This window comes from Callospermophilus lateralis, chromosome 2, assembly GCF_048772815.1.
Source record: "Callospermophilus lateralis isolate mCalLat2 chromosome 2, mCalLat2.hap1, whole genome shotgun sequence".
Taxonomy (NCBI): Eukaryota; Metazoa; Chordata; class Mammalia; order Rodentia; family Sciuridae; genus Callospermophilus; species Callospermophilus lateralis.
The window spans coordinates 116152358-116173434 of NC_135306.1; the positions used below are offsets into that span (position 1 = coordinate 116152358).

Sequence of the window (21077 nt, forward strand, 5' to 3'; positions counted from 1 at the left end):
AAACTACACACACACACACACACACACAGAGTTAAGCTATGGCTGAGCTGAAATAAGAATCTAAGACTATGACTACAAAGTACACTGCCTCTCATATTGTACATATAGGGAATTTAATGGAAGTAAAATTAGAAAAAGAGACTAAGTCTATAAAACAAAGAACCTTAACTATCAAACAAAGAAGTTGGTAGATGAGGAGGAATTATGGAACTTTTTTAAAAACAGAAGCAACAATCCAAGTGGTATTTTAGATTAAACTGACAACTACACATGAAACAGACTCATAAGAGGCTGAACTTGGTGGTGTACACCTGTAATCTGAGCTACTTGGGAACCAAAGAGGACTGCAAGTTCAAGGCCAGCCTAGCCAATTTAATGAGACTATCTTAAAATTTAAAAAATGAAAAGGGCTGAGGAGGTAGCTAAGTGGTAGAACACTCCTGTGTACAATCTCCAGTACCCGCCCCCCCAAAAAAATTGATAAGGGAAATACTGTAGATTAGATTCTAACTGATATTCTAATCATAAACTGGAAGTATATTAGTAAGGGACTAAATTATGGTTAAGGTGGTGGAAATACAAAGTACATGAAAACAAATGATAAATATTTCAATGAAAAGATCTGCAAGACTAGGCAACTGATAAAGAGTTCACAGAGAGGGAATGTACAAAATTCCTCCTCTTGGGGACAGGCAAATGAAACAGTGGTCTTAAAATCAGGAAAAGAAACCTGTCACAGAAGAGAATTTCCAAAGAGAGAGAGAGAGAGAATATGAGAATTTGCTAAGTTTCAAGTTGCTGCAGGGAAGACAAAAAAGAAGCAGGCAGATTGGTAGCTGGTTCACTGGTGACCTTTATCAGATGCTACATTGCCACTGAATCTGTAACTCTGCACCTTGCAAATATTATCTCTGCTTGTTAATAACTGTCTATCTCTTTCTGGTTTTTCTTTTAAATACTTTTTTTAGTTGTAGATGGGAACAATACCTTTATTTATTTTTATGTGGTGCGGAGAGGATTGAACTCAGTACCTCACACGTGCAAGGCAAGCACTCTATCACTGAGCCACAACTTCAGTTCCTCTTTCTGGTTTTTCTAAAGTACCCTTCTTGTACTTTCCAATAGGAATCATCACAAAGTGTAATAAAGCAGGGTTGTCAGTGTTTTTAATTCTCCTTTAGGCAATACTCTCCTCTCCAAATGTGAGAGAAGAAACTGAATAATTATTTCTTAAATGAAAGGTCAAATAAATGGCTTACAATGGGATAAAGGAGCAAAGAGAAAATGTTATACTATTTAATATTTAGTTTGCCAATAGCAAATCTATATTTTAAAATCTCTGATATTTAATGACAGAAAACTGTATTAATTAATCAATTAGCGATCACACAAGAACAAAAGGATTGATGAGCTAGAAATGGAATCATAGGCTAAAATCAACATGGATCTTAAGAGGTAATGCAGACACAAAAAACCAGCAATAGAACGATCAGTGTTTCCTGTCCAAAGGTGTATATAGGAATAAGAAAGGGTCAGAGACAGCCAATAGCATTATTAATTGAAATAGCACTATTTGATTGGGGTGTAGCTAAGTCTAATCACTTTGGGTTTATACCCTGCACAACCCATCCTGGGCAGTGGCAGGATCTGATCCCAGAAGAGAATAATGTGTATTAGATCTTAGAAACAAAGGGAAGTGTCCTGGGCCACCTGGAAGGAAAGGGAAGCACTGATTCTCAGCAGATCAGCTATCAGGATATCTAGCCCAGAAACACTTGCTACTCACTCCTCTACTCTCACTGAAAAATCCTTGGGGTAAAAACCCCAATGGCAGGTCTTGGCTCTTCTCCCAGGAAGGCTGCATAAACAGAGTTAGGAAAGAGTATAATGAGGAGTTTCAATGATAAAGATGCATATACAAATCAGAATAAGCAAACTCTTGAGGAATGTAAATTCCATTTAAGACAGAAAATGAGTTCAACAAATGAAAAAAATCCTCAAAGAAACAAAGTTAAAACACAATCAGAATAAAATTTTAAAGATGTAGTAACATGAACTAGATTTATCCTTCACTTAGAATAATTAGCAAACTGCCGTATGTGGTGTGTGTGTGTGTGTGTGTCTATCCATCACATAACTGTTTTCAGCCACTAGACAACAGGTAACCTAAGACTATGATTACTGAAAGAGGAGAAACAAATTAGATGAGGCCTAGGATCTCCTGGTTTTCTGCCTAGAGGCACTTTATGAGCTTGACAAGAACAGAGATTCCAAGCAGAAAGGTCTTCAAAGGTCTTACTCAGAGACCTTTTTCTGAAAGCAAAAAGGGTATTTACCCAAATGGGAAGAAAAAATAATCTATATGCAGATTATGGTTTTCCTGTTTTATCCCAAGTAGAAAATCTATCTTTCATACCACCTTAATTCACAGATGAAATCTATCTCTGGTTCTCCCTTTTCCACTAAGAATTAGTTTTCTCTGAATCAATTCAATCTTACTGAGATTCCTAATAAAATAATTAGCTTAATAAAAATTGATCCTAAAAATAAAATAAAACAAACAAATAACCCCCTCCCCCCAAACAGAAAATTAGTGAACAAATCAAAACAGACGGCCAAAGTTCTCACATTAACAGAATTTGAGTGGATATGGTTATAGCCAAGATCAGGACAGCTGATGTTTCTCTCTCTCCCTTCACTGTAACCAAGCTACAGCTGCCAGACACAGGAATACTCATTGCTCACAGTACAGAATGTCAGCTTTGAACCATAACTAAAGGCAGGCAGCCAATAATCAGCAGGAGATAGCTGAAATTTAAAATAGATGTTAATAGGAAAACAGGACTGCTTTTCAGAAAACCTGTCGACTCAATTAAGGTCTGTTATCCTTCTATTTCCAAACCTATGAAGTTTAGAGACAATTTATTTAATAAACTCTGGCAAATCCCTACCATTCATCAAATGTATGTTCAGAAACTCAACTTTATAAATGTAGAAAACTATGAACTCCTCCAATTCAATGGTCAAGTCACTCACTTCTTTCATTTTCTTTTAAATACCCAGCACTAGTCATGGTGTTGAGCATGTAGCACTTCCTACACTCACACAGCTCTGATCTGCTCTTTGATATGCCGAGGAAGACAGACATTGAGGTTTAGAAATGATATGTGACTTGCCGAAGGAGGTTTATGTTAGAAGTTAATGTCATAACTAGAACTAGCACACAGACCTTACTCCTGACTTTTCTTTTAATGTCTGACCCAATTTAAACAAAGGCAAGAGAGAGCAATAACAACTTCTTGAATCATGAATCATGCTGGCGCTTTCATGTAGTTACTAGTTTCTCTAAAAGTTAACTAAAAAGATTTACACATAATCCAATTAGACCTGACATCTTCAAAGATAACTTCATCACACACATCTAATAAAAACTCAAAGGGAAAGATCCTAAATATTACATCCAAGGACAGTCTTATTTTATCTGCATGAATTCAATATTTGCATACCCTTTCGAAGTAGACACCAATTTAATATCTTTCTACACTGACATCTACCATCTTCAGATGTGTGAAAGTGTTTGCCTATACATCTGCAGAGCAGTTATGTTTAGTCAATAAAACCATATAACATGTCTTAGGATGTGATTGGATATAATCATTATATAATTTCATACTAACTTTTGATTTTATACAGAAGGCAAGGGGGAATTAAAGAAACACTTTAAGCAGAAAAATGATAAAAATGATTATCTGTATTATAGAGGGATCATTTTGATAGTAACACGTAAAACAGTTTAGAAGAGGAACTAGTCTAGTGATAGAGGGACCCTAAACTGTCGAAATAATTAAAGTGAGAAATGATGAAATTCTGAACTAAAGCAATGGTGGAAAAATTCCAGAGAAGTGAGAAATTTGGGATTAGGACCCTAGTTAATAATAAGCTTAAAAAAAAAAAAAAGAATTAAAACTTAGAGTCCTATTGGTTAAGTAAAGTGAGTTAAATTTTTTTTTAAACTCATAGTAGAAAGCAAATAAACTACTTTCCTAATATCACCTTCAGGCTGTTAAGATAGTAACCAACAGCCATAAAAATTGTCCCTTAGGTTCTCTCAGTAACCAAGTGTCTAAAGGAATTTTGACTAAACAAAGCCCTTTTTCAATTATCACAGCTGGCATCCTAATATGTTACCATTGAAAGGGAAAGACAGGAAATGAATCAATAAACCTCAGGCACATGCTCAGCCTGGAAAGACACAGCATATCAAGGAGCACAAACCTGAAAACAAAGACCTTGGGTAATTTAATTACCAGGCCGGAATCTGCTGACTGCCGGTTTAATTGTTTGAACAGTGCCCAAATTGTCTGATGAGGTGACCACCCTATGATTTTGCACCATCTACTGCATGTGACCACATGGAAAAGTATGAAAAATAGTTATAAAGAATACAGAACTCTTGAATAACTTTAATTGACCACACCTAGGATTCCAAAGGAAAAAGTTAGAAGTCAAAACTTTTTAATAAATAACCCAAGGCTCTTTTTTAGCAAATTCATTTGCCATTATATAGTCTATGCTGCCAAACAAGAAAAATAATATTTATAAGGGAATGAGCACCAACTGCTATATAAGAACTGGAAAACAAAGGTTACCCAGATTAAATGTACATGCTCTTATTTACCATGATATTCTGAAAAGGTTATTTTAAGGGAGGTGTGGAAGTGGAAGAAAGAAACTGTAGGGTGGTAAGTACTCAAAAACTGCTTAGTATACTAGAGGAAGCCAATTTTCTCCCTTGATTTAGTTTGTATTTCCTCATTCATGTTTATCTCCTAAAGAGTAAACACTCCTTTCAAAAACTGAACAAAGAAGTATCTCAGACTACTTGACCTGGCAGTGTTCTTCTGTTAGCTTCACTGAGTAAATAAGATCTATAAGGTCAAAGAGGACTCTTAGACCATTCATTCAGCAGGCATTTATTAAATGCTTTATATTGTGCTAAGTCCTCACCAGAAGCTTACAGTCTGTTAGAGATAAAAGATAGGCATGAAGACTTTTTAAACAACAATAAAAGGTAGTATGTGGAATGCCTGTAATTCTGGTGAAACAGGAGGCTGTAGCAGGAGGACCACAAATTTGAGGCCAGTCTGGGCAATTTGTGAGACCCTGTCTCAAAATAAAAAATAAAAAGGGGTAGGGATGGAACTTGGTGGTGAAGCATCTCTGGGTTCAAGTTTGCTGTACCCTCCCCCCGACATACACACGCATGCACGCACAAGTGTGCACACACAAAAAAAGGGTATGTAGATAAAACTTTCAAAATGAGTTGTTCAGGAAAGAGAACTACATAGAATGCTCTCATAAGAGGAAATCAACATCGACAAAATTAATTGGGAAAGCCTTTATTGAGGAGATGGAACTTTAGCTGGAACTTTTAAAAAGGTAGGATGTGAATCTATAGAGAGCAAAGGGCTTTCTAGGACACAGATTTTTTTTTTTTTGGTTCTGGGGATTGAACCCAGGGGCACTCAACCACTGAGCCGTATTTTGTATTTTATTTAGAGACAGGGTCTCACTGAGTTGCTTAGCACCTCACTTTTGCTGAGGCTGGCTTTGAATTTGAGATCCTCCTGTCTAAGCCTCCCGAGCTGCTGGGATTACAGGTGTGCACCACCACACCGGGTGAGCACAGATTTTTTAATATTATTTTATTTTTTGTAGTTGTAGATGGACAGAATGCCTTTATTTTATTTGTTATGTGGGGCTGAGGCTTGAACCCAGTGCCTCACCCGTGCTAGGCAAGCACTCTGCCACTGAGCCACAACCCCAGCCATCGAGCATTTCTGCATCAGAAATTATGTTCTACTTTGAGATCAGCTCAAACCAATATGGAGATCAGCTTAGTTATATGTTTTGTAAGAGACAGTCATTAGATTTGGTAAGAAGTCCACTGGGCAGTTTCCAAAGTATTGAATGAAGGAACCCAAATACTTCCTACTTCCATTATAAAAGAGAAGGAAATTTAAGGCTAACGCTACATATTACTTCAACAGGAATTGTTATATTCACTATAGTGGACAAAACCATTAAATGTTTTCCTAGCTTCTAGCTTTTAATGATAAAACTATAAAATATCCATCAAGATTCAATCAATTAAATGTTACACTAAAGGAAATGAAGGGTGGGCAGATGATTCTTTTGGCAGAAGAAACAGAAAAGAGTAAAGTCACTGAGCTAGAGTGGTTTGTTAAATTCGAAGAAGTTTGAGAGACCATATAACTAGTTAGTACATCAGAGGTGGTTATCAACTCTGGGTACAAAATCAGACTACAGCTTCATTTGAGTAATGTTACTTAATTGTTTACTTGCTTTGTGACTCTGGGCAAATTGTTTAAACTTTCTGCTTCTCAGTTTTTCCTACTGTGTACAAGAATGAATATATATGGGGGGGTTTTGCTGGGGATCAAGTCCAGAGCCTCCCTCATGCTAGACAAATACTCAACCACTGAGCTATATATTCTCAACCCCAAAATGAAGATATTAATAGTACCCATCAAGTATTCAAGACATAACCTTCACTGTTATTGTTTTTAAGGACAGGGTGACTATAATGTAATAATTCTTGATGGCTCTGTTAAATACCCTGGACTTTATTCCAAAGCAATAGAAGCCCCTGAAAAGTTTTAATAGGATCAGATTTTTGTTTTAAAAAGATTACTTAGTACCTTCTATAAAAAACCCCAAAGGGAAAATTTATTCTAGAATTTATTAATGAAGTCTTGCTTTCTTTCAGGAATAAGTACCCTTCTTTCTCTTCAATAAAATTCTGTACATGATTATATATTCTTTTTACTTTGACAGCCTGAAGATCACAGCCAAATGTGAAGCTCTTAGGCCCAAACTGCCTGATATATTTGTATTCCTTTTCTTCCCCCAACAATTGTTTTCTACTCTTATATGTATTTTCTGGTTCAGCTCTCTTGTTATTTATATATTTTAGAATTATTTTGGAATTATTCTCTTTTTAAAATACTTTCGCTCTTTGTGGAAATGAGATGCAATATAATTAATCAAACAAAAATAAAGCATAAGCACCACGGCTTCACAACGCATGAATCATGCACTGTAGATGCACTCCCAGCATGCTACCATAATTGCTCTTTTGGCGTTAACCTAGTCAGATGGAGCAAGAAAACCAGATGGCACAGGAAACCTCTCTCTATGCAAAGAAGAGGAGGAGGAGCATGCAGACCTAAGGCTTTCCCTGAATTAGCAGGCAATCATGCCAGGAGTAGAAGAGAGCTTAAAAGTAGCAAGAAGCTGAGAAATTATGTACAAGCTCAAGGCTATGGTTTTTAATTTTTAAATATAAATGTGTTTTCCCCCTAAAGTCTTCACCCATTTCATAACCTTTGGTCTTTTTACTGTCTACTTTCTCATATCATAAGACTATTTTGTTGCTTTACTTAGTTCTCTCCAGAACTCTCCATTGATTTCTCAGTTGCCTTTTCAACAATAACCTTTCTGATGCAACTCTTAACATGCATTTGACCTTTTACCATTCTAATCCCCAATCTTGGACATTCATATTGTCTACTTTTTCTCCTCTTAGGTTGAGAAGCACAGCTGGCTGTGAGCTGACCACAAACTCCTATATTACTAATTATTGATCCTTTTATTCATGGCTTGACTGTCACAGGAGTACTGCTGTTAAAAACCTTTTCCCACTGTTTCTGTTATACTATACTTTCCTTGATGTCTCATCTGCTACATTTCAGAATGGATTAAATCTATCCTCTATGAACACACTCATCTTCCTTTTCTTCTATCACAGAGCTCCCCTGTACCACATCCTTGGCATGATCTCTAATTCTCATTATAACTACACCTATGCATACCTCTCAGGGGAGGACACTTCCTCTCTTCTGAACTGACCACTCCCTGTGCTCTTGTTCATCATCTCATTTACTGTGGGAACTTATTTCATTAATTGCCTCGTCTTTCTGCTTTTATTTTTTTCTTTTCTAGTTTCTTCAAAAACCAAAATCACAAGGAAAATCATGACAAAATAATGAATTATACAGACCCTAACCATCCCTCAGTTCAATCTTTCTCTCCTTCCTTTCACCTTGAAAACCTCAAAATAGTTTCATAATACCTTTCTCCCTTTCTTAACCACCCACATATCCTTAACCTCTTAAGTTTATTGAAAGATATTTTTCTTTAAAGTAATTGGTAATTTATTTTTTTTCCTTTTCTTTTTGTACCAGGGATTAAACCCAGGGGTACTTAATTACTGAGCCTTATCTCCAGCCCTTTTTTATATTTTATGTAGAAACAGGGTCTTGTTGAGTTGCTAAGTGCCTCAATAAATTGCTGAGGCTGGCTTTGAACCTGCGATCCTCCTGCCTCCGTCTCCCAAGTTGCTGGGATTACAGGCATGCACCATTGTGTCTCGCCAATTGGTGATTTCTTGATGATCAAATACCCCTACTCCACTCCAAGCTCTTTCCTACTTTGACTACTCAGGACAGAAACTATTTCCAAGACACTCTTCAACCTCATCAATTTCTCTTTTCCACTTGCCTTCTATATGAAGGTATAATTAAAACTCACTTCTTAGCTTTCTTCATTCTGAGATTTCATTGTTAAAGTTTCCTTTATCACTTCTATAGAGATAATTCTCAAATCTATACCTTTATTCTAAACTCTTCTTTTTTGAGAGAGAAAAGAATGTATCGATGTATAATTTACATACAATAAAATGCAAAGTATTGGGTGGTTATTTAGATATAATAATTTATACTCTGTGTGACTATCATTCAAAATAAAAATACTTCCATTATCAAGGATACTTCCCTCTTGGTCCTTTCAATTCAATTTTCCTCTCTCCTTAGAAGTAATCACTTTCCAACTTCTATTACCATCCATTAATATTGCCTGTTCTAAAACTTTACATAAACAGAACCATATAGTTTATATTCTTTTGTGTTCACTATCTTTTGCTCAGCACAATGTCTGTAAGATTTATCCATGTTGTTGCATGTGCAAGGAGCTCGATCCTTTTTCCTGTTGAGTCATTTTCCATTGTATTTCTACCCACAAATTGTTTTGGATACCTTCTCCTGCTGATGGACATTTGGGTTGCTCCTGCTTTAGGCAATTGTTAAAAAGCTGCGATGAACACTCTTGTACAAATCGTTTCTACGAACATCTGTTTTTATTTTTCTTGGGTTCGAGTACATGGTAAGCACATGCTCTACCACTGAATTACAGCCCTAGCCTGACAATTACCATCTTAATACAGACATTCAACCTCTTACATTAAATAAATAAAATAGAGATGGTCTCTTTCCTCTGCCTTCAGACTATATATCACTGCTGGATTTACCTTCCTAAAAATGGCCTTTCATACATCATCATCTTTTGGTTTAAGGATGGCCATTCTAACAATCTTAACCTTATCCTAACACTCAAGGGCTTTCCCAATTGGTCCTAACATATGAGAGTAGGGGAAAGAATTCAAAAGGTAACCAAAAGATTGTGCCTAAAAGAGAAGAAAAGTCCAAAAGTGGCAATATAAGCATATTTGGCAAATGGAGGTAAATTCAAACTGATCAACTACAAGAAGTGAAAGTGGTTGCTTCTGAAGGAGTAGGGAGGATGGACGACTGGTATTTTCTGTAACAGATCTTGCAGAATTATTTGACTCCTTTAAGTTTACTAGCACAAGTATATGTTTTGCAAAAAATAAAAACTTAGATGATAAAAAGATAGGAAGGGAGAGAGGGAGAGAGGGAAGTAAGGAAGGAGTGAAGGAGGGGGAAAAAAAAGCTGGGTGGTGGCACATGCCTGTAATTCGAGCCTCAGGAGGCTGAGGCAGGATAATTGCAAGTTCAAGGCCAGCTTCAACAACTTAGCAAGATCCTGTCTCAAAATAAAAATTAAAAAGGGCTGGAGATGTAGCTCATTGGTAAAACACCCTTGGGTTCAATCCCTAGTACCAAACAAATACACAACAATAACAACAAAAGGAATGATTTATTAATTGAGGTGAATATTATACTCTAATTTGGTTGTCCATTCCTAAGGATCATCAATAGATCTATGCAAGGAATAGTTGGACACATCCATGGTCTTAGTGGAGCTAGCCTATTTTGGATTTTATCCAGTAAGCAATAGGGTAGTAAGTGAAAGTCATTTAACACAATTGTGATACAATAAAAATAATATATTTGGAAGATTAACCAGGAATTGCACTGAAATGTACTTGACTGGGGAAGAAATAAGCTATGGTAAAAAAGAGAACTTCACTAACTGAGGGTAGAGGTGATGAAAGTCTAGATCAGGGTGATGACTGCAGTGACAGAAGGATTTAATTTCAAGTAATTCTGCAAGAACACAGGGAATGATCTGCTGGCCAACTAAGTATGAAAGGAAATGAAAAATAAAAAAAGGAACACAATCCCCTTCTAGCACAGAGTAGGCACTGAAAGAAATACTAGCAAAGAGTGATTCCAAGGCTGAGTGAGACAGGAGGATTGTGAGTTAAAAGCCAGCCTCAGCAAAGAGGAACGCTAAGCAACTCAGAGTTCCTGTCTCTAAATAAAATACAAAATAGGGTTGGGGATGTGGTTTAGTGGTCAAGTTTTCCTGAGTTCAATTCTTGGTACCAAAAAACAGTGATTCCAAAGTTATAAAACTAAAGATAAATCTTAATCCCTAATCCTAAATAAACAATTTAATACTGTTTGTGTGGGTATTTCTCATTTAGGTCTCCAGTTGACTTAAAACATTTTTGGCTTAGGTCACTTAAAATCTTATATATGTATATTTTTCACTACTTGATTAATGTTGCGTGGACTATATCTTCAGGAGCCACATGAAATTTCAACTCTTTTACTAAAAACCATTCTCATGCCATTACCTTGTTTTTTAATTTTTTAAAAATTAATGATTATTATAAAAAACTCAGAAAATAAAGATAACTAACATGACTGTTTTTGTGTTTTAGAAAGATAATTCTGGAGCCAGTGTGAATTATAACAATTAGGAGGAGGTCGCATAACATAAATAAGGAAGAATGAGGACCCTACCTGAGGAATTAGCAGTGGGTATGAAGAGATGGGGACTTCTTAAAGAGATACTTAGGAAGCTATAGGGGCAGGATTTAAAAACTATCTGAAGAGAGATGAGGGAGAAGAAATCAATACTAACACCAAGGTTCCCAGTTTTTAGATGATTTCACACAAGATGAAGCCAAGTAAGGAAAAGTACAGAAATAGTTTTTGTTAGAAAAGACAATAGAGTGGTTGGGCTATAAGCTATATGACAAAGTCAAAATAAAAAATCAATTGGACTAAATGATCTCTAAATTCTCTTCAGAGTCTTTCATTCTAAAATAGTGAAGATTATCCAAAGTTTTCATCATCTTTTTTAAAAATATTTTTTTAAGTTGTTGATAGACCATTATTTTATTACTATATGTGGTGCTGAGAATCAAACCCAGAGCCTCACATGTCAGGCAAGTGCACTACTTCTAAGTCACAGCTCCAGCCCTAAGTCTTCATCATCTTTTAAAATTAAATTTTATTACTCATTATCTTCAGTGCTCAAGAAATAACTGTACCAGGAAAATAACTAGTATTCACTGTCCAACTTTCCTATCTTCTCCAGATTTTTTTTTCTCAGAACTTGGACATTTACTTTAGACATTTAAAAATAAATTTTATATATTTAAGATCTCCAAATTATGCCTCAATTTATATAAAATAATGTGACACAAATCTGTTTCAGGAGTCTGGATAAGTTCTTAGCGAGAATAGAAAGGACATCTACCATGTAACAGTCATGTCTAGTTTAATGATACTACAGCTTAAAGTTTTAAAAATATCCCCATAGGTAAAGGCTTAAAAATCTTTCTCTTGCTGGGCATGGTGGTACATGTCTATAATCTCAATGGCTCAGGAGGCTGAGGCATGAGGGTTGCAAGTTCAAAGCCAGTCTCAGCAACTTAGTGAGGCCCTAGGCAACTTAGCAAGACACTGTCTCAAAATAAAAAATAGAAAGGTCTGGGGATATGGCTCAGTGGTTAAGTGTCCCTGGGTTCAATCCCTGGTGCAAAAACCAACCAAACAACAAAAAAAGCAAAAAACCCAACAACCTCTTTCGCTTGATCTTACTGTCCTTCTCAACTTGTTTTGGATAAAAAATCAAACACACACACACACACACACACACACACACACACTTTGTACATGTGAGTGCATGTGCACTAGGAATTGAACCCAGGGCCTCACCTACACCAGGCAAGCCCTCTCTACCATTGGGCTACATTCCCGGCTTCACTGCCCTTATCAACCATCTCCCCATTTCTTTTCTCCCTTTTTGCAGCAGAATTCCTCTGAAGAGTCATCTATTTTGATCTCTTCATTGTTCTTTTCTCATTTTCTTTAAATCCCTTTAATCAAGCTTTTGACCCAGTTGCTCCACCAAATCTGCTCTTACCAACTGCCAAATATAAAGGTAAACTGTCATTTTCCCACTATTCTTGACCTATCAGCCTCACTGACACAGATGTTCACTCCAGCCTCCTGAGACTACTTAGTTCACTTGGTTTCCAGGATACCACATTCTCTTTTTTTCCTTGTCTGGCTTGTTTGCTGGTTTCTTCTCTTTTCCCAACCTTTTAATGTTTGAGTGCCTCAGATATGAGGCTTTGTCTTCTTCCATAATTATATTCATTACTTACTTACTACTTAAGTGGTCTTTATCTGTCGAAACATCTTACTGATTTTTTTCTTTTAAAATACAGCCTGAGTTCATCAACTTGTGACTTACTACCCTGCTTCAAACCTGGTCTGAACTATCATCATCTACTACAATAGCCTCTGACCTGATCTTCCTGTTTCTATCCCTTCCCACTATAGTCTGTTCTCAACACAGCAGTGTGTGTCCCAGTGATACTTTTAAAATGCTAGATTAGATTCAGTTCACTTCTCTGCTGAAACCCTGCTGAGAATGGTTCCCTAATTTTATTCAAGGTAAAAGTCAAAGTCCTTAAAATGGCTTATAAAGGCCCAAATCTGCCCCACTCCTGCCTCAGATCTACTTTCTAACATCATCTTCTACTAGTCTTACTCACTCTTGCTCTTTCCTTTTGCTTCTCTCCAGCCCTACTAGCCTCCCTGCTGTCTCTTGAACACACCAAGCAACTGTTGCCTCAGAGTCTTTGAATTACTCTTTTCTATCTCTGCATAATCCCCCCTCTCCCCATAGCTACAGGACTGCTTTTTAAATCTCTGTTCAAATGTTAGTGAGGTATGCCTTGATCACTATATTTAATATTGCAGCCAACTCCCCCAATCCCCATCCCTCCATCCTTGTATGTAAAGAAGCAGGAAAACATGAACATATCTGAGGAGAAACATCAACCAGTCCTGATCCAGAACTGACAAGTGATGCTGGAATTAGCACACATGGATACTGAAAATTATTATACTGTATTCAAGATGTTCAAAAAGCTAAGTAAATACATGAAAGTTGTAAAAAAGTTTCAAGTTCCTTCTAAACTTGTACAACATCTGAGATGAAAAATATACTGGATGGGGAAAATGGCAAATTAGACACTGCAGAAGATCAGTGAACTTGAAGACATAGGAAACAGCAGCTACCTAAAATGAAAGACCAAAAATAAAAAAAAATTTTTTAATGGAAAAAGAGTATCAAGTGAGCTGTGAGTCTACTTCAAATAACCTAATAAATGTTTGACTAGAATCTCTGACGGAGAGGAAAGAAGAAAGAGAAATGGGACAGAAAAATTAGTTAGGAAAACAACAGAATGAATTCAATTTACGCATTTAGACATTTTTTAGCTGTTGTTCACAGGTCTAAGAAGATCTGTGAACACCAAAAAAACAAACAAACAAATAAAAAAAAAAAACATAATGAAAACCACACAAAGGCATATCATAATCAAATTGTTATGTGATAACCAGTAAAAAATGGGAGATCTTCAAAGTAGACACAGGGGGACAAAAGCCATATTATATAGAAAGGATTTAGAACAATAGCAGATTTATTATCAGTAACAATGCTAATGAAAAGACAGTGAAACAGATATTTAAAGCGCTAAAAAAGAAAAGACAAGAAAACCAAAACAGTCAATCTTGAATGCTATACCTAGTGGAAATATCTTTCATAAACAAAGACAGGGATGGGGCATAGCTCATGAGAGAACACTTGGCTACCCTCTATGAGGCCCTGGGTTCAATCTCTAGCAATGCAACAACAACAAAAAAACAAAAACAAGATAAAGACTATTTTAGCATATAAAAGCTGAAAAGATTTCATCACCTATGCTATAGGAAATATTAAAGTAAATCATTAAGCAAAAGAAAAATAACCCTATATGAAAGTATGAATCTACACAAAGGAGGATCAAATTATACATGTACATAGAGGAATGTGGCACACATAATGTGGCAATGGTTACTACACAGGTAAATATGTAGGGGTTTACAAAAAACATTGAAGTTTTTATAAAAGATACCTGCTAAAGGAAAACTAACAAAATTATATTGTGTGGCATAACAGACATAAATAAAATATTATAACAAGAACATAACGTGCCAACCCCCCAAAAATAAAGGCTGAATGTTTTCTCTGATATGCAGATGCTAACACAATGGGGATGGGGGGAGAAGTTCAGTGGACTAGACAAAGGGGAATGAAGGGAAGGGAGCGGATATGGGAATAGGAAAGACAGAATGAATCGGACATAACTTTCCTATGTTCATATCTGAATACACCACAGTGAAACTCTACAACAGATACAAGCAGAAGACTGGGATTCTAATTAGAATAAGTTATAGTTCATATATGTATAATATGTCAAAATACACTCTACTGTCATGAAAATCTAAAAAGAACATAAAGGCCAGGTGGGGCAAAATAGAAGTATATTATTTTTAGGTTCTTATACTATATTTGATGTGGTAAATATTTCTTGAAGGTGGACTGTGTAAATCAAAGACTTGTATAAGAATGCTCATAGTAACTTACTAATAGCCCCAAACTGAATCCAACCCAAGTGTCTTTCAACAGATGGATGAATAAGCAAACTGGGGTATATTAATATAATAAATGACTACTTGGAAGACAAAGAAATTTTATGTTGATATACACAACAAAATGGATGAATTTAAAACAATTATACCAAGGAAAAGAAGACAGACTAAACAGCGGTACATATCACACATTTATATAAAATTCCAGAAGCTACAAACAAATCTATAGAACAGAAACAGAAAGTAGTTGCTTGTAAGTACAAAAAAACTTGAAAATGATGGATATATTCATGTGGTGATGGTTTCACAGACATGTGTATGGATATCAAAACTTTTCAAATTGTACATATTAATTTAAGTATGTATAATTTACTGTATGTGAATTATTCCACAATAAAGCTGTTTAAAAAACAATTTTTTGAACTAATTATTTAGACACCAGAATATTGTGGTTACATGAAGTAAAAATAAATAGATATTTTAGATGACAGCTAGAATAGAATACTTTCAATTTTTAAGGGTAGAATAGATCACAGAGACCAATTAATTGAATACTGTTCTTATTAAAGATAAAGGAATCAAATCCCAGAGGGGGTTAGGGACTTGCCCTGAGGTCTGGTAGCTATAGTGACACAAGGACAGGGATTAAATCAACATTATATCCCCAATACCTAAACCATAACATGACTCAATAATTCTTTGTCCGATCTTTCCCGTGGAAAGAAAGGTAAAAAAGAATATAAAAGAAAAGAAAACCTCCATTGCAACATGACTGAAAGTTTCTCCTTATTTTTGATTATCCAGTCTCTTTAACACTAATAAGAGAATTAAGCATATTACCCCCCCAAAATATATATATATGTTAAGTTGTAGATGGACACAATATCTTTATTTTATTTTTATGTGGTGCTTAGGCTTGAACCCAGTGCCTCACTTATGCTAAGTGAGCGCTCTAACACTGAGCCACAACCTCAGCCCCCAACTCTTAAATAAGCTGAAAATTTAATAGGAAATAACCCATCCATGTAGATTAGTGACCTTTTCAAATTAAAAAAAAAAAATTAAGGTGAAAAACTTACCAAAAATTTCTCCATTTTTGGCATATTCTGTCACAAGGTACAACATACTCTTGGTCTCCATTACCTATTGATACATAATTTCATATTAGTCTCACAGGAAGGACATTCTATGGGGTTACCTAAATTGAAAGTATTAATAAAAAATCAGTTATGAAAAGTTCAGAGAAGTATACAAGGCAATATCTGTATGCTAATATTTTAATGAAAAGCCTAGATCCTTTTTCTAAATGTGTCCAAGGACTAGTAGTAGCAACATTACCCAGGTGCCTGTTAGAAATGCAGAATCTAGGGCTTCACCTTGGACCTACTAGATTAGAATTTAATAAAACTGTGAAGTGATTTGTATGCACATGAAAACTGGAGAAGTACTAACATAGGTAATGGAAGTTTTGAACATCAACTTCAACACCACCTCACAGAGTTTTTGAGCCTTACATTTTTGTGGTACCCTTGATTTTAAGAAAAGAAAAATAAAATAGAAGAAATTCATTTATCTGGCCTGCAGCCTAGCTAATCTGGTACAACATAGTATTCTTCCTCCTGTACTTAATATTGTTACAAAGTACTACAATTGTAAAACACTGTTTGATAGCTTCTTCTTCATAGCTCTATTGCTAAATACTTAAATTTTTTTTTTAGTTGTAGATGAACACAATACCATTATTTATTTATTTTTTTATGTGGTGCTGAGGATTGAACCCAGCACCTCATGCATGCGAGACAAGTGCTCTACCACTGAGCCACATACATACCTTTATTTAATTTTTCAAGGTTCACAAAGTATGTTGTCATCAATCTAACTTTTCAAACTATACTGAATACATATCTATTTAGAAAGGAAACTAAATTTTAGATTCAAGATGATTGATTTGCTTTTCTATAACCCAACTTTAATTGTTATCTTCTTTTATAGATTAAAAGGAAAAAGCATGATGCAAAATAGAGATCTGAAAATGGCAAGCATGAAGAAATATAAGGCTAAACCATACCTGATAAAGTTTAATGATGTGAGGGTGGTCTAACATTTTCATTATTTGTACTTCTCGGTAGATTTTCTCAAGGTTCACTGCATCCAGCTGAGACTTATCTATTATTTTTATCGCCACCTGTGTCCCAGAAATAAATACAATCAATATGTAACAGTTAACATTTTCTGTTAAGAATTCATCTAATAAATGACATCTGACTTTGCCTGTAAGTTACTATGATCATGATAGCTAGTTTAAATTCAATGCATTAATTCATTTATTTAACAAATATTTTTAAAACTCTTACCACGTGTAAGGCACTGCAGTAGATTTTGTCTTTCAGTGTCTTTAGCATGCTATGAAGAACAACTCTGCAAAGTTACTTTAATAAAACATTTGGGGCTGGGGTTGTGGCTCAGTGTTAGAGCACTTGCCTAGCATGTATGAGGCACTGGGTTCGTTTCTCAGCACCACATATAAATAAATAAGTAAACTAAAGGTTCATCAACAACTAATAAAAATATTTTTAAAATAAAACATTTCACTTCAATACAACTATAATTTTTTTTACATCATCTATAAACTGAATAAAGTCTTTTAAGTTTCAATTATCTCACTGTAAAATACCTACAAAGTAATAATCTGCCTGAATGGATAGGGAAACTTTGGTATATATACATAATGGAACATTACTCAGCATTAAGAAAATAAAATCATGACATTTTCAGGTAAATGGACAGAGTTGGAGAATATAATGCTAAGTGAAGCAAGCCAATCCCCCAAAACCAAAGGCCCAATGTTTTCTTTGATATGAGGATGCTGACTCATAATGGCTAGGGGGGGGTGGAGGGAGCATGGAAGGAATGTAGGAACTTTAGGGCAAAAGGGAGGGGGGGGGAAGGAAAGGGCAAGGGCAAGAGGGTAGGAATGATGTTGGAATGAGTTAGACATGTATGAAGACGTGAATGGTGTGAAAATACTTTGTGTGCCATCAGTGACTTGAAAAACTGTGCTCTATATGTGTAATATGAAATGAATTGCATTCTGCCATTGTGTATAACAAATTAGAATAAATGATTTAATAAAAAATTATATGGTTGCAAATTATATCTTAATAAAGATGTTTAAAAAATAATAAATATAGGACCAAAATTTGCTGTTATGAAGGAAAAAAAAATAAAGGACAGTAAACATTCTGGGCGGGAAAAAAAAGTAATAATCTGCCAAACAAAAAGCAGTTTAGAAGTCAGTTTCAGTTGAACTGAATACTATATCTCCAGAAGAGTAGGTGATAGATTCTAAATAACGGACATATTTTTCTGGGGATAGAAAATGCTGAATATAAAGAACTGAAATTCATCTACATGAAAAAATATTAATTGGATTAAATTTCATTTTAAAAATAAAAATGAAAAAATCTCAAATATGAGTAAACACTACATTTTAACTTTCTAAAAGGAATTTGATTTCGGGAAATACGGCCTCATTCTGTCATAACTAAATAGGAACTCAAACAATCCCAAGGTTAAGAATTTGGTGTTTTATTATTGTAATCAAAATACTTGAAAGCTGAATGTATTAAACTTTAATTGCTAGATAAGTAGACTGATTAAAATTGTACTTGCGATTAAATTAATTTGAAGGTGAAATGACTGGGTAGGCAGAAATCAACAATCACACACTTTTTTCATGCAACTAAGAAGAATCAATTAAAAAAATTGTAGATATTTGGTTGAAATTAAGGCAATATGATTTAAATAAAAATTTCAGTTAATTGGCACCTCAATTTAATTCTAATAAGTTTTGAAGAAACTTTAAAATGTACTTCACATTCTATAAAAAACTATTCTAAACCTATAAAAAAAAAAACCCTATTCTTAACCTTATGATGCTTCAAGGTAAATTTTAATATCAACTATTTATGGCCCCTAATAATTCATCACTATTAAAAAGGTATGCAAGGGACTGGGATTGTGGCTCAGCGGTAGAGCAATCGCCTAGCATGGGTGGGACCCGGGTTTGATCCTCAGCACCACATAAAAATAAAGGCATTGTGTTGTGTCCATCTACACCTAAAAAAGTATGCCAGAGAACAGGACTAGGCATGGTATCCTGTTCATAAGATTTTTTCTTCTCTTATGTCTGGGCTGTCCTTTGCTATTATCCCCTAAAGTTTATTTCTTCCTTCCTCTATTTCTAACCTGCTATGCATAGCTTCTTTCTTATTTGAATTAATTGTAACCCACAGAACCACCAAGCTCCTCAGGGGAAATCAGATTACTAAACATAATGTGTAAAATTAAATTACTGCCTCAGAAGAAAAAGGTTAGTAGCTCCTTTTCTAGGCAGTAAAGTACGTGAGTTCTGTGAAAGCTATTTTCATTTTGTTTAGTGGTGTTTTATTATTGTAATCAAAATACTTGAAAGCTGAATGTATTAAACTTTAATTGCTAGATAAGTAGACTGATTAAAATTGTACTTGCGATTAAAGATACTACTGAGCCACATCAAACCTAAAGACATTTAAAGAGACCCTTTCCCCCCAATGAAGAATACGACAAAATCCAGTATTATCAGTTACTTTGGCTAACTTTGGGTAAAAGTTGCCATATGTTAGGTAGGTGTGTACTTGAATTTCCTCAGTATTCCTTAGGAAGGTACATGGAATTTCACAGATAGGCATATTTTGAAGAAAATGTCTTGCCCTACAATTTCTGGAGTGTGTCTAGATACCAGCACCTACTCCTCAACAAAAAGCTTTTATTAAGAAATGGGTTACAACAACTTAATAGAGTTGGAGAGAAGGAATCATGTTTCTTTCAAATTACATGATTACTATCATTAGAAAATATACTTTGCGTATCATATTTAATGTTAAAGGAAAAGTTTTAAAATACAAATTAAAGCAAGATATTATCCAGATATTTCCTCTTTTATATGCTTTTGGAATCTTGGCCTCAACAATAAAAAAGTAAAAAAATAATAACAAGATTAAAAAGCTATATAAATTGTCCAATGAAACTTTTTAATTATAAGCCTCATTTTTAACTTTTCTGAACAGACAATTCTCACATGATAATTCTGTCTTCAATTTCATCTTGGGTCACAGAACATATGTATCTACAAATCTTCGTAATTATTTCTTTTATGTTACTTCTTGTTTGTAAGGCTGTTTGTTGAGAAGATGCTGCTTCTCTAAAGAAAAAGTGGAGCAAATACTGGCATGCTCTTATAATAGGGATAGTCCATCTGCTTTAACAAGAAGACCCCAAATGTATTATGATTCAAGTACATCAGAAATTTATTTCTTGTTCATGTAGAAGAATTGAATGGGTAAAGTTAGTTAGCAGACATGAGATTCAAAGTGGCGTTTCTATATTTAAGGTGTTTTTCTAACGTTACTTTGAAGGTTGTCTCTACTGCAGCCAAAAAGAGGAAGAAAGCTCAGAAAGGACTCTCATAGCAGGTTTTTATGAATGAGGCCTCAAAGCAGTGCATACTATTTCTGCTCATTCCAAAAGTTAGAACTCAGTCACATGACCGCACTTAAATGCAAGAGAGGAACACAAACAGTCTAGTTGTATTCCCAGAAAGAAGAAAAAGTAGACTTTTTGGTGAACAGCTAGGAATCTGCCATACTCTCGATAGAGTTCTTCAGTAAGAACTTCTCAGAAATATAAAAAAAAATGATGGTGACTTTCACAACTGGATAGCACTTTTTAATTTTACAAGACACTTTAAGGTATTCTATCGCATTTGTTTTCCAATTCTGTAAAGTAAATAGAAGTAGCAGTATATCCCTGAGCTCATGAAACTTGAGATTCAAAAGGTGTCACATATTCACATTCATATGGGGTTCAATTCCCAGCATCAAGTTCCTAGAGCTATAATAAATTAAGGGTAAAAACCCCTCCAAGTCTTCTAACTCCTAGTTTTTTTTTTTTTTTTTTTTACTATTTCAGAGA

General features: G+C 35.0%; 1 protein-coding gene across 3 annotated transcripts in view; it reads right to left on the bottom strand.

Moving 5' to 3' along the window:
* The window catches only part of Sik2 (salt inducible kinase 2), a 127926-nt gene that overhangs the window by 98504 nt on the left and 8345 nt on the right, over window positions 1–21077 (bottom strand). For all 3 annotated transcript variants that reach the window (XM_076846427.1, XM_076846426.1, XM_076846425.1), the window contains exons 2-3: window positions 17134–17250; window positions 16145–16208 (exon numbers count right to left, since the gene is read on the bottom strand). In XM_076846427.1, coding sequence (XP_076702542.1) covers window positions 16145–16208; window positions 17134–17250 — 181 coding nt within the window. The remainder of the gene's footprint in view (window positions 1–16144; window positions 16209–17133; window positions 17251–21077) is intronic.